This window comes from Vulpes lagopus, chromosome 22, assembly GCF_018345385.1.
Source record: "Vulpes lagopus strain Blue_001 chromosome 22, ASM1834538v1, whole genome shotgun sequence".
In the NCBI taxonomy this organism is placed as follows: Eukaryota; Metazoa; Chordata; class Mammalia; order Carnivora; family Canidae; genus Vulpes; species Vulpes lagopus.
In genome coordinates, this window is record NC_054845.1 from 14,337,728 (window position 1) to 14,350,733 (window position 13,006).

At 53.5% G+C, this 13,006-nt stretch overlaps 2 protein-coding genes across 4 annotated transcripts in view; both read left to right on the plus strand.

The window, feature by feature from the left end:
- The first annotated feature begins 885 nt into the window (after positions 1-885).
- Positions 886-13,006, plus strand: part of NRP2 (neuropilin 2) — a 116,125-nt gene continuing 104,004 nt past the window's right edge. The window contains exon 1 of one of the 3 annotated variants that reach the window (XM_041737157.1): positions 886-1,829. In XM_041737157.1, the coding sequence (XP_041593091.1) occupies positions 1,757-1,829 (73 nt within the window). In that variant the 5' untranslated portion in view covers positions 886-1,756. The remainder of the gene's footprint in view (positions 1,830-13,006) is intronic. The other 2 variants (XM_041737158.1, XM_041737156.1) reach the window with 2 other exon arrangements.
- On the plus strand, positions 3,431-7,905 carry LOC121480545 (translation initiation factor IF-2-like). Its single transcript, XM_041737159.1, has 2 exons — positions 3,431-4,408; positions 5,430-7,905. The coding sequence occupies exons 1-2, from the start codon at positions 3,563-3,565 to the stop codon at positions 5,505-5,507; spliced, it is 924 nt and encodes a 307-aa protein (XP_041593093.1). The 5' UTR covers positions 3,431-3,562; the 3' UTR covers positions 5,508-7,905.

The window sequence follows — 13,006 nt, forward strand, 5'->3', positions numbered from 1 at the left end:
CAGTTTGGAATCCACAAAGCCATCCTCGGAAACAAAGATACAAGTGTTTCCCCAGCTGTTAGCTTACAACTCCCTCTAAACAGTTTTCACACCTCCATTTAAAAATAGTTGGCATAATGCTGTTTTCTTTCTCTGCGCGCCGTGACCACATTTCCATGGGGGGTGGGGAGGTGAATAGAAGTGGTTACAGTAGCATTTGGAGGAGAAGCCTTCACGTACCCGTACTTTTGGGGAGGCTTGGGGCGGGGCGGGGGGGGGGGATGCAATTGAATTACCTGGAGAAATTCTTTGCACAAAGTGTCTCTCCTGCTACTAGTTGGGTGCGCGGGGGGGACTACACCCTGGCCCCGCGAGGAGGGCGACACAACAAAGGCCCCGGGGAGGAAGCGCACGAGGGTTCGGGGTCCTCCTCGGCGCCGCCTGCACCGAACCCCCGACTCCTCTCCTAACGCCATTGCGCGTGGCGCTGTGCCGGGCTCCACGCGTGTGGCCTGGGAGCAGGGGCCTGGGGGCGGCCCCGCGCAGCCTCGCACGGGCGGGGACCCCGCGGCCCAGGGCAGCGCGCCCCGGGGCGCTCCCTCTCCCGGGCTTTGCGCGCGGGCGGCGGGGCGCAGCCAGGCGCGGAGGGGCCCGGGTGGCGAGGACGGCGCCGCACGGGAGCCGCCTCAACTTCGGTCGGCGGCGGCCCCGGGGGTGCGGGGTGCGGGGTGCGGGGTGCGGGGGGGAGGGGGCCGGGGTGCGGGGGAGGGGGCGCCGCCGCCGCCCCGCCCGGGCCGGGAGCCGCCGCGCCGTGCGCCGCGCGCCTCCGCGGCTGCCTCTTTAATCAGGAACACAGAGGGGGCGGGCCCTGAGCCGGCGCGTAATCGGATCGCGGTGCCGCGGCGCTGACATCCACATGCTGCTCGGCCTGAAAAGGCTGGGGGAGCCGGCGGGGACGCACAGGCGGCGAGCGAGGCACCGGCCCGCAGCCCGCCCGCGGCACATCCCCCGGCGCGCAGAGCCCGGCCCGGCGCCCGGCAGGCGGAGGCGGAGGCGGAGGCGGAGGTGGAGGTGAGGGCGGCTCGCTGCCTGCCCGCCGCGCCCCGCCGCCGCGCCCCGCCGCCCGCGGCCGCCGCCGCCGCCGCCTCTCCGCGGTGCCTCCCCTCGCCGGGCTGGCCGGGCGCGCGTAGCCGCTGGGGACGCTCCCGCCAGGGGGACCCGGCGAGGGCAGAGCCGCGCGGCCGCCTCCCGCTCGGGCCGTCCGGCCGCCTGGGGGTCCCGGGGGCCGCGGATGCGCGTCAGCCTCCGCCTCTGAGATCGCAGCTGCCCGGGGGGCCGGGGGATGCCCGAGGCAAGTCTGGGCTTTCCTTTTTATTATTATTACTATTTTATAGACATATATATATATTTTTTTTTTCTTTACGCTTGGCTTTCGGGAAATCTCCGTGATGTTGTAGGAGAAAGGAAATGATACTTTGAGGAACTGGAGAGGACATCGATGCGTTTTCTTCTTAAGATTGGAAAGCCGTCCGTCCCCTCTGCCCGGCTTGCCCCCGCTCTGCTGATTCCGAGAGCCACCCTCCTCTTGGGGAGGTGAGGACCCAGCAGGAATAAAGGTGAAGACCGGCCGCCAGGACCCAGGAGGGGGGACACTGACCGGTGCAAACCTTTGCAGAAGATACTGTAAGGAAGAACCTAAGGGAAAGAAAAACACAAAGACTTAAAATCATACAAGAAATCTGCGAATCCAGCTCTGGAGAAAGCCTCCTTCTCCAAAATGGATATGTTTCCTCTCACCTGGGTCGTCTTAGCTCTCTACTTTTCAGGATGCGAAGTGAGAGGCCAACCAGGTAAGCCCCTGAAAGTTTTTTTTTCCCCCTGTTCATTTCAGCTTGCTTTTCCTTTTAATAAGCAACTGCTCATATGGGCCACACGGAATGGCATAGAAGGAGGCTCCTTCTATACTAAATAATTTCAAGAGGGATCCCAGCCGGTCCTCCCTGCACCACCACGGCTCCTAAAACCCAACTTTTCTCTCCTGTTACGAGTGTGTGTGTGTGTGTGTGTGTGTGTGTGTGTTTTGAAACACAGACAGAATTTGGCGGTGTTCAGATGTCACATATGGACTGAATCAAAGGTTTAAAAATACTACAAAGCCTTTGCATTACAGTTTTTGGGATTTTTTTCCCCCTGTCTTGAAGCAGAACACATCTCCCTTGAGTTTCTTCAACCTAGCCAGTGAAATATAAATCATTTGCATTCTCTCCACTTAGCTGCATTGAGCAATGTTAACTGAAGGGCTTGGGAAACACAAGAGTCTAGTTTTGGTTTTCCAGCGCTGTGGATTCATTGCAGAATGTGTGGATACGCCTCAGAACCACAGGGCTCGGGCTTGATGGAGCAAGTTGGCCTGCAGCTGAGCTAGGGGCTTGGGGCTGGGCGCTGCTGGCAACCAAGGCGGCTGGTGGACCCCGCTCTCTTCCCTGCATCCATGTGTTTTCTGGGAAAGTAAATCATGTTCTTTTAAAAATTATTATTAGATAAAACAGACTGCGTGGCCTTCGAAGGTCTCATACTCTTGTGAAGTGGTTAGAAACTTTTGAGTGGAATTTGTTCTCAACCACTGCCAAAAAGGGTGTGTGGACAGACTGCAGAGATAAGGACTGCAAGGCCCAGAACAGTCTGGGGCCAGTATTTGGCAGCGGGAGGAGGGCTGGCAAGGGGCGCCCTGCCCGAGAAGGGCTTTCTGGGCGCAGGGAATCCAGTGGGGCTTGTCCTTCCTTGCCCACGCCACTCTCCAGAGTGAGCCTCTTCTCCCCTCGGAGAACAGTGTCGGGAATCTGACAAAACTCTTGGAAGCTGCTACAGGTGATTGAGAATGGGGAAACCATCTGTGGAGGAAACAGGGGAAAGAGGAGGTACAGGCTTCCTGAAGTGCCCTTCCCGGAAGGCTCCTGCCGCAGTGGCAGGGCTAACCCCTTGCAGCTCCCTGGGCACCCTCCCTCCATCACAGCGGCCTGGGGGGTTCCGTGGGAGCCCACAGGGGAAGCTGTGCGCCGGGTGCTCTGGTTCTCACCGCCGGCACCCCCCCCCCCCATTTCAGTTTGAGCGTCTGCTTGAGGGGAAGCAGGACTGAGGAATGCCTTTGCCATCTACGTGCACACGTTTGCTGCCCCCCCTCTGCCGTAGCCGGGCTTCAGGGCAGCTGCAAATCGTATCAAAGAGATGGGCGCAGGTCCCGCTTGGGGAGATTTCCTGTGTCTCCCCAAGCCCTCTTGCCTTAATTCTAAGTTCCCAGCTTGAAGCGAAATTAAATTACCTCCCACAGACCTAGATGCTGCATAAATTATGTATGTCTGTGTGATCCGCTGTGTGTGTGTGCGCGCGCGCGCGGAGAGGATGCCCACGGCACACGGTGTGTTCAGGCGCGGACTCCAGCAGGCCCCGGCGCGCGCGCACACTGGGGCACACGCCGGCACGCGCGCCCGCAGACACACACACACACGCACCCCCAACTTCAGGTTCTGTGTGCTTTGCGGAGCGGGAGGGGTCGTGCAGACTCCGGGGCCATCTCCTACCCCAGATGTTCGCACATCTGTCCCCGAGCGCTGCGCGGAGCGTACGTGTGCGCGCGACGGCCGCTCGAGCCCAGTCCCGCGCCGCCACCTGCCTGGGGCGCCCTCCGCAGAGCCCCCCCAGCCCCGGGCCGCGCTGCGTCACTTCTCCAGAAGCCCGGAGGCGCCGCGCGCGGGGCAGGTCACCCGCTGCAGCTCTCGCCGCAGGCAGCCCCGCACCCGGGGTGGGACCCCTTGGGGGACGCGCATCCGGGACCCGCCCGGGGAGGATCCTCTCCAGCCCCTGCAAAAGGCGACCGCAGACCGCGGGGAGCTCGGGCTGGCCGTCGGAGCACCGGCCGGCACGCGGGAGGTGGCAGCGGGGGGGCAAAGGGCGAGGCCCCACTAGGCCTGTGACTCACCCGGGGCGCGCCCGCCGGGGGTGGGGGGTTCCGGGGAGTCAGAGCAAAGGGAGGCGGAGGGTGCAGCGGGGGGGGGGGCGGCTGCGCGGACAGCCCCACGGCGGCGGCAGGGAGGCCCACGCGCGGCGCGAACCAGCTCCCCGCCCCGCGCCCCGCCGCCTGCTGCCTCCCCCCGGCCTGGGTTCGCGGGCTCGGGGTTCGGGGCCGCCGGGCGGGCCCTGCGCTGAGCGCCCCCTCCCGCCTCCCGCCTCCCGCCTCCCGCGCTCGGCTCTGCTGCGGAACTGCCCTCGGCGCCCCCGGAGAGCCGGCGGAGCTGGGGAGCCCCGCGCTGGCCCGAGCGGGTGGCGGGGAGCCGGGCCGGGGGCGGAGAGGAGGCGGCTGCAGCCCCGGGGATGCGCGCAACCTGCCCCGCGCTCGCGGCGCCCCGCGCCCCCCGTGCGCCCGCCCGGGCAGGTGAGGAGCTCGCGGCGCGCGGCGTCCACGTGGTGGGGCCGTGGGGCCCCCACCCCCTCCGCGCGGCCTCTAACGCCCCGCATCGATCTGTGTGGGCTCCGCGGCAGAAACGGAGCCCAGCGATCCATAAACATTCTATTAGGGCAGAGAGATCCCCGGCGAAAGCAAAAGCAGGGCTCGGGGCCGGGGACGTTGGCCGCCTGCAGCTCCTCCAGGCCTGCCCCCCTCCTCCCCGCGACTCCGGACACCCCCAGGGACAGGCCTGCGGCATTTCCTCCGCGGTCCGCGGCCAGAAAGTTAAGTCTCCGCAGCGCAGAGGGTTCTCGGCTGGGGAGGAACCTCTGCAGTCGCCGGCGCGGTCCGCCTCCCCCCCCCCCATCCCCCCACCCCCACCCCCCCGCCGCCTCGCCCCTTGCTTTTTCCACGTGAGAAAAAGAAATCTGCACGGCCAACGCTTCATTTTTCACTGATTGATTTCTTCTTAATATGCACACGAGTTAATGGAGGCGAGGCGAGCTGTGATTAAAGGACTGTCCCCCCCCCCCCCTGTGCTCGCGCGGGCTGACTGCATCGCAGCTTTTCCAGCCGGGCCCCGGGGGCTGGGTGGGGGGCACCCGCGGAGCCGCGGTCCGGGGACTGGCAGGGGCATGCAGGGGTGGGGGGTGGGGGATGACCCGGTCTCTCCTCTGGGAACCGTGGGGGCGGGGTGGGAATCCGCTTTCCTGGCAAAGCTTAGGGGATTCGGCTGGTCCGTGTCGCAGCTTCTGCGGCTCCGGTTGAATTTCTCTGGAAGGGGAGGGGACCGAGCCCCGCTTCCCCGGCGCTGCTCGGCCCGCCGCCCCCCTCCGCCCTCCCCGCCCCCCTCCTAAGGGCTGCAGGCTGAGCGCAGAGCCCCCTGGCGCTAGCCGCTCCCCGTCCGCGCCCGGCCTCGCAGCTCCCCTTTGCAAGAGTTAATGGGGAGGGGGGTGGTCTGGGGTTTGCTCAGGAAATTATTCAGGCCCTGACAATGGGTGTTTTTCAGATGGTGGCAACTCCCCGCCCAAACGTCTTCACCTCCGGGACACACCGCTTGGGGCCCGAAAGAACCAGGACCCTATAACCCACAACCTGCCTCCCCCTCCACCGCCCCCATCCCCGCCGCCCCCAGAGCTTTGATCTGTGCTTGGGTTTAAACACCATTGCCATGGACACGGGCAGACGCGGTCAATCAACCTTGCGTCTGGAGTGGATGATCAGATAAGAGGTGTAAATTGTCTGTGGGAGACAGGTCTGGGTTCAAATAAATCCGAAAGGAGAAGCAATGATGTTCGAGGAGCCTGATAAGGGATTCTTTTTTAGCCTCTCTCCCCCCAACAGGCTGGAGGACTCCGGGCAGGTATAATGATTTGCCAGCAAAACCAACTCCTAGGTTGTGTACCGACAGCCTGGCCTGCTCTAGGCTCTGGGGACTGGTCTCATGCCCACATTCGGAGCTTGCCCAGTAAACTTTACCCCATAAGCAGCCACCGGAGGTAGTGAAACTGTTACCAGTTGCCAACAGAGCACACAGTGCAGAACAGTGGGAAGAGGAGAGCTCCCCGAGCGTGCTCCAGGCAAGCACCTTCTTGTCCAGGATGTGCCTGCTAGGGTTGTGAGTGCCCGGGCACACTGCAGGTTTGGACTGTTTGTTCATTCTGCGGAGCCTTCAGATTAAGTCACGGAGCACCCAACTGGCGAAATGTAAGGTTGGGAGGCTGCAGTGACTGGAACCCCAGGCTATCTAGACAGGACCCCTGCTGTCTACCAAATGGCTCTCATCCCCTGCTGTTGAATGTGGAAGTCCACATTCTGCAACCAGAAAGGTCAGCTCCTATCTTCCTAGTATAGAAAAAGTTAGAGGACTCCAAATGCCATTTCATATGCAATGGGGCATGAATGTAAACAAGGGCTGGGAGGGGTCTGGGGGCATCCGCGGAGAGAAATGCCTTGGACTAGATGATTCTGAGGCCCCTGCTTGGTGTTTTTCATTTCATTCAACTGCTCATTACAGTAATCAAGAGAATGAACTGACTTTGGGTGATCAGAGTGTGGGACAGTTCTTGGTTGATAGGATTCAGAGCCAGGCTTATTCATAAGGGTTTTCAGAACGTATTCCCCAAAAGTCCAGCTGGGAAGTCTAGGAAACAGAGATGAGATTTTTTTCCTTTTTTAGAAGATGGAGCAGAAGCATGATACCTTTTAATTTCTTGCACTGTTGAGAAAGGACTTGAGACGTGACATCTGGGCAGTAGTTTATGTTGTCATTAACGTATTTGAAGTATTTTATCGTCTGACCGTTATTTGCCACTGTGTGATCTTTGAAGCACCCTCCTTGAGTGGCAGACATGAGTTTGATCCCCTGAAGTTAGTCTTGGTACCTTTCCTTCCAGGTAAGGAATTCACTTTTTTTTTTTTTTTTTTTTTTTTTATTAACCCATTCCTGGAAGACACAGGATTGACCTAGGGGGAGCCTACAGCATTTTTTCAAAGCTTTATCAGCCTTGATGAGAAATGGCCAAGGGGCTTAATGGTTTCATTACCTAACAGGATTCGATGAGGCTGGATTCCTGGACACCGAGGCCTTGTAGTGTGGCTGGCCCTCCAGGAGAAAGCATCTTCTGAAGGTTTAGGAAGCTGTCAAGTTTAGATAAGGCTGAGCTCCGATCCTTTGGGACCTTGGTTGTATTAATAAGAAGAAATTAATTTTTAACCACTGGGAACGTTGCCAAATTATGTGACCTTTGGCAGACCAGCTGTGCTATAAAAATAAATCCCCCATTTCTGAAAATGCTGCTCCTATCCAGTAGAACAATAACAATGTGGCATTTGGGATAGGGATGAGTGGGGTTGAGGAGTAAGGAGAGAAATGGGAGTTGCCAGCAAAAAACCCTCAATGTTGTGACACATGGTTTCAGACCCGAACATCCTATCCACACCACCCTCTCTCCCCCAGAGAGACGCACCTCGGTTTCCAGTACACAGGAAAGAGGGCCAGGAGGACAAGGAGCAGGGTGCCAATGTGTGCAGGGAGGGGAGAAGGTGTTAAGTGCTTCCAGCCCTCCCCACACCCCAGCCCCGAACACATCTCTCATTGTTCACACAGAAGGATTACTGGCACGGGAAAAGCAAAGGGAGATTTCACACAGGCAAAACATTTTTCTTTCTCTAAATGCCACTAAATAAGTTTGTCACATAGAAGTTTTGGGGAGCCCTGCCTTGGGCTTCCCAGCTTCTGAAGCATCGAAGCCAGACTGCCTAGGTTTAAGATCCAGCTCAGCCATTTGCCGGCTCTGGGGTCCAGAACACTTCATCTCTCTGTACCTCATTTCTTTCTCTGGAAAGTATGTTTGATTGTAATACCTACTCCCTAGGTTTTGTTTTTTGTTTTTTTTTTTTTTGGTGCTATGGCAGGTTACATAGACTACTGTTTGGTCCAATTCCGAAGGTATTTATCTTCAGAAGAGCTTCAGTGAGGTTGAACTGTATCTCATGATCATAGAAAGTACATTATAACCATTGTGGTAAGTTTATGTTATTTTTATGCATGTTTGTAATAAGTAAATAATGGTCATTCTCAGCTCTTACCCCACTGAACGTTTGTCTGTGTTTTATAAGCTTCAGATGCTCTCTCAGCACACTGTTCTTCAGAGAGCAATATTCTTTGCTGGGTTTTCAACTTAGATTTACGCCTCCTTGTTGCGTTTTTTTTCCCCTCTCTCTCTCCCCTTGTTCTTCTGCTTTCAGTGTTCTCATCTTTACTTAGTTTTTTTTAATCTCTCCCCCTTTCCTTTCCTTTTCTCCTCGTCCATCCTTCATCACTGCAAGTATGCTCAGCAGGGAGCACTGTGTGGAAGGTGCTCCCCCGAACGTGCAATAACTTCTACTCCGGCGTTAAGGCCCCTCAGCAGCTGAACTCAAGAAAGTCATCATAAAGACAAAATAGCTTTTACCCAGCAAGACTCTTAATAATCCCATTTCCCTCTGGGTCTTCATAAAAGAGGCATGATCTAATCCAGGAAAAAGGGAGGGGGTTGGGAATAACAAAAGGAAAGCTCTCCCCAGTAGCGCGCAGTGGATGGGGCTGCTGGCCAGCTTAATGCACATATGCAGTGAATCCCTGCTCACCGCCTCCAAAGATCCTGATAACCAATGATCTGGGCTCTGGCCAGTCTTTCAGCAGAGAAGATAAAGGGAACTGTGAACTACTGGGCCGAGCACTAGTAATAATAATAATTGTTTTGATAAAGGGGAAAAATAAAACAGATGTGCCCCAAAGGCATATTGGGAGAAGGGAGATGGGGAGGGATAGGTAGAGAGAAGGGGCCTGAAACCCAGCAAGAGATCATCTGTTACCAGCAAACAGTCTTGTGATGAAGCAGCAAGTGTGCGTCTTCCTGGTGCTACCGGTAACAGATATCTAGAACTCACCTTTGGAAGAGTGAGGGAGGGATGGGACAAAGAAACCCTCAGATAAATTATTTTTACCATCACTAGGATTAAAATGTGTAAATATCCCTTTGAACTGCATCATCATTATTATCGAAGGTTTAGAGTGTCTTTGGAGACATGATTCACATAACTCAACCTTAACTCATGACCAGGTATTATGGTCCCAAAGAAGTTAACTGCAACTCATAGCTCACAATGAAAAAAAAAATCTTTACAGTTAATAGCAGCTGTGGGTTGGGAAGGAAGGGTAGTACTAGGGAAGCAGGACAATTTGTGATAAGGCTTCCTGGAGTTTGGCCTAGCTAGTGATTCTTTTGGCCTTATGTCAGTCAACTAGTAACTGGTGAATTCATCATACCTCACTGAGTCGGACTTTTGGGGAAGGCTCTGGGTTTTATCCTATGAAGTTCACCAAAGACGAATGAGGAAGGAGTCATACTCTCAAGTTGCAGTGGTCCAGCGGAATGGATCAGGCTGTCCCGAGCTCTTGCACACCTTAGAAGGCATTAAAAAGCTTCCATCTCCGAGGTTCGAGGTTCGAGATACGGAGGCTGGAAGAGTACTCTTGGTGTGGGAGTCCAGGGAGGGTGGAGGTGGTATCTCAGCCTGAGAAGATGGATGGGCTTTAGAGCTGGAAAATGGGTATCAGGGGAAGATGAGAGCAGAGAAATGGACACTGGGTTTAATTGGGGAACACTCAGAAGCTGCAGTTTAAAATATGTGGAGGGAAAGAATTGCAAATAAGGATTGCACACAGAAATGATTCCTTAGGCTAAATGCAAGGCCCCATTGCTAGGCCAAGGGGTTTGGATTCCATTCACTAACGAATGGGGCGCCACTGACGTTTTAACATGAGCCTTCAGTTAATCAAAATAAATGAAACAAAAATCATATTACCTTTTTTTTCTCCTTCGGTTTTTGGAGAGACTTCAGAATTATTCTTCCTCTATTTCCTTCCCCAAATGTCTGTTGACATGGTCAGGAATTGTAATCCCAGATCTCTCATCAATGGCATCAAAATTGCATTTGCAAAGAGGGCTGGAAAAGAGTGGACATAAATATAAACTAATGATATTATATTGGCTGCCCTATTGGAATTGCATTTGTTTATGATATAAGATGACAAATAACAAGGTTACCACAGGTGGCATGATTCGAGGTCAGAGGAGGTAATCACATCAAACTTACATTTTAACGATTAAATGAAGGTTCATTTTTAGAATCCAGATGAAGGGGAAAAGACTTTGCGAAGGTCCCATTTCCAGACCCAACTCCCAGTTCTGTCCTTGGTGAATCCTTTGGAGGTGTTTCTGAAGAGGGAGCTTGCCTGGTTCCTGACTCCTTTCTTGCTATGCTTATGTGCTGGCTTCCACTCCCCCCCTCTGATCCCCTCCCTGTTGCCCTCCCAGAGGTTCTTTTATTCAGATTTTGAACTTTATCACTGCAAAAGTTCACAGGGATTTCCATTTGCTGTGCCTTCAGGAGTGCATCATTCACTGCCACCCGGCCCCATAAATTGAATAGATTGCATCCCTTCCCGGTTGCCTTAGGAAGTGGTCAAACAGCCACATTCCTGGGCTGATGGATTGGCTCATTTCTTCCCAGCTTAAGCCAAGATACAGATTTTATGAGACTGTCTTGTGACAGACTGAAGTCGCTTTGAATAAAACAAAATCCAGCCTCAGCTCACAGAAATAACTTTTAAAAAGCAGCTTATCCGGGGTTAGTGAGCAAAATTTGGTTAAAACCCTGAGCAGAGGACTTAGATGATTCAGGCAAGGGATTTGAAGAAACTCTTTCTGGTCTTCCTTTTTATGCATCGCTGTTGCTGACATGATCACACACACAACTACACATCCACAATGTTTATCAATATGCAGCCATAGACTCGGTTAAGGAAAGAAACCCACGTCAGTAGAGCTAATGTGATTGAAAGAGACATCTGAACCCTCCATAATGCAAGACAGGCATGCTCCTCGGAAAAATCCTAGAGGTTGTTTCAAGGCTTACCACACCGATGAAACAGGAGTAACACCTTGTTCTCCAGGAGAAGAGGAAATCTTTTTAATTTTCGGTTCAATCTTTGGGTCACAGGATCCTTTTCTCCCACCTCATCCTATATGCTTTGGATTAGAAAACTGGAACTGACCTTTAGAATCACCTCCTCTCACTTTCTAGGTGAGAAAACAAAGTCGTAGAGGTGTCTCCAGACTTACCCAAGGTCACACAGCCTGCCAGTGGTGAGACCATATTGAAGACAAGATTTCTTGCTAGTGAAGTGGCAAGGTGACAACCGTCTCTCTTTTGCAATAGGAGAAAAAGCTTCTTTGCCTTGCCACTAATCATGAAATGAAAGCAATGCTGTGGGGGCACAGCATTGTGTCTGCCTTCCTCTCAGGTCCTCGGGTCATGATTCAGGGATCCTGGGATGGAGCCCCGCCCCTCCCTGCTTTCTCTCACTGTGGCTCTTTCTCCCTCTCTCAAATGAATAAATAAAATCTTAAAAGAAAAGAAAAGAAAAGAACAAGCTAGCTAGCTAGCTGTGTAAGTAGGAACAGGATGGGATTATGCTGTGGATAAAGGATAAATTATGCTTTAAATAAAGTATATTGTTTTCAGGAGAAGTGAGATCCAATGCTCTTCCCCACCAGGTATATGGTGTACATGACCCTTAGGTATATGCAAGAAATAGATGTCTCCTAATCCTTCCACTTCCCTTTTACAAGGCACTTTAAAGTAACAAGGGAACTGAGATCTCTTCAGCAGGTTTCAGACTGTGTTCCCCAAAGCCCCTTGGAGGTGATGGGGAACTGTGAGGCCCAGACTCTACACCCCTTCTCGCTGCCCTACCTCCTGCACCCAAGAGAGCTCCACTTCTGCTTCTATCTGCTTTGGACACTGGAGTTCTGTTCCAAGAGCAAACAAACACTTCTAAGAAGAATTTTGAAAACTACACACTTGATTTAATCCACTCATTGAATTGCAGTGTAGGAAGCTGAGACCGGGAAGGTCCCCAAGTGAAAAGCCAGGCGTGCTGCATGCCCTCTTCTTGCTACTATGGGACCACCCCGCCCCCTACCTAGTAACTTGCTCCCATTATCCCAGACCCACCTTTGACAACAAACTGAGTCTCCAATCCCACATTCAGCCAGTCGTACATTTCCCTGGTTTTGCCAAGGACTTTTTCCTTCGGTTCAGCTAAACTAAGTGATCTGATTGTTGTTTTGCAGGGGAGGGGGGGGGACGGGACGGGGGGACTGCCAGCAGGCTGTTGCCTGGTGTCACCTGGTGCCTCTGCCTGTCCTGGAGTGAGCCATTGTAATTCTAATTATTTAAAAGTATTCACAGCAGTCAGGCTTCTTTTTGGTGAATATTATTGTCAAGTTCAGGCCAGACCGTGTTCCTTTAAGACCACTCCAGCTGAATTTCCTTGGAAGGCAGACCAGATTTTTCAAAAGATTTTCTTCTACTTATTACTTCCTAAAAATCACATATGACCAAGAAACTAGTGGTTTGTCTTAAACTGGGTTCTGTAGAAGGGTAAGTTCCTCTGGAGCTGGCAAAATGCCTTAGAATTGTAAGTGGATGGATACAAAATCCCTTTACCTTACCCACAACCAGGTTACCTCCAGGGAGCATCAGATGCTGCTTAGGCCACCGACAAAAACGAGCCCATCTGAGGAGGAGAAAAACAAAAATAAAAACAACACAAAAAGAGACAGAAAGATATAAATGCCAGAAATAATCTGACATTTCACCTGTCAAATAAGAACACCTAAATACTCATCATGGGGGGAAAAAATCAGACCTTTATGACTTTAGGACTTACTATTCCCTTTCTTTCCAATTACGTCTAGTGGTGTCACTTTAATCCTTTTATTCTTGGGCCTCAGAGGTCTTCATCTGGCCTGAGCTGGCTCATCCCCCAGGCTGCCCTCTCCGATGAAAACCTCTCTGAACAGCCTGGGTTTGCCTGCTTCTCTTTGGGAAATGAATTTGCCCCAGGTGAAAGGTATTCGCAAAATAGCTGGAGAAAGAAGTCCCTTGTCAACTCACCAAACAGGCTCGGTAGCTCCAACTTCTACAGGGCCCGCTTCCCTTGTGTCTATGGAGATTGGCCTAAAGGGGTTT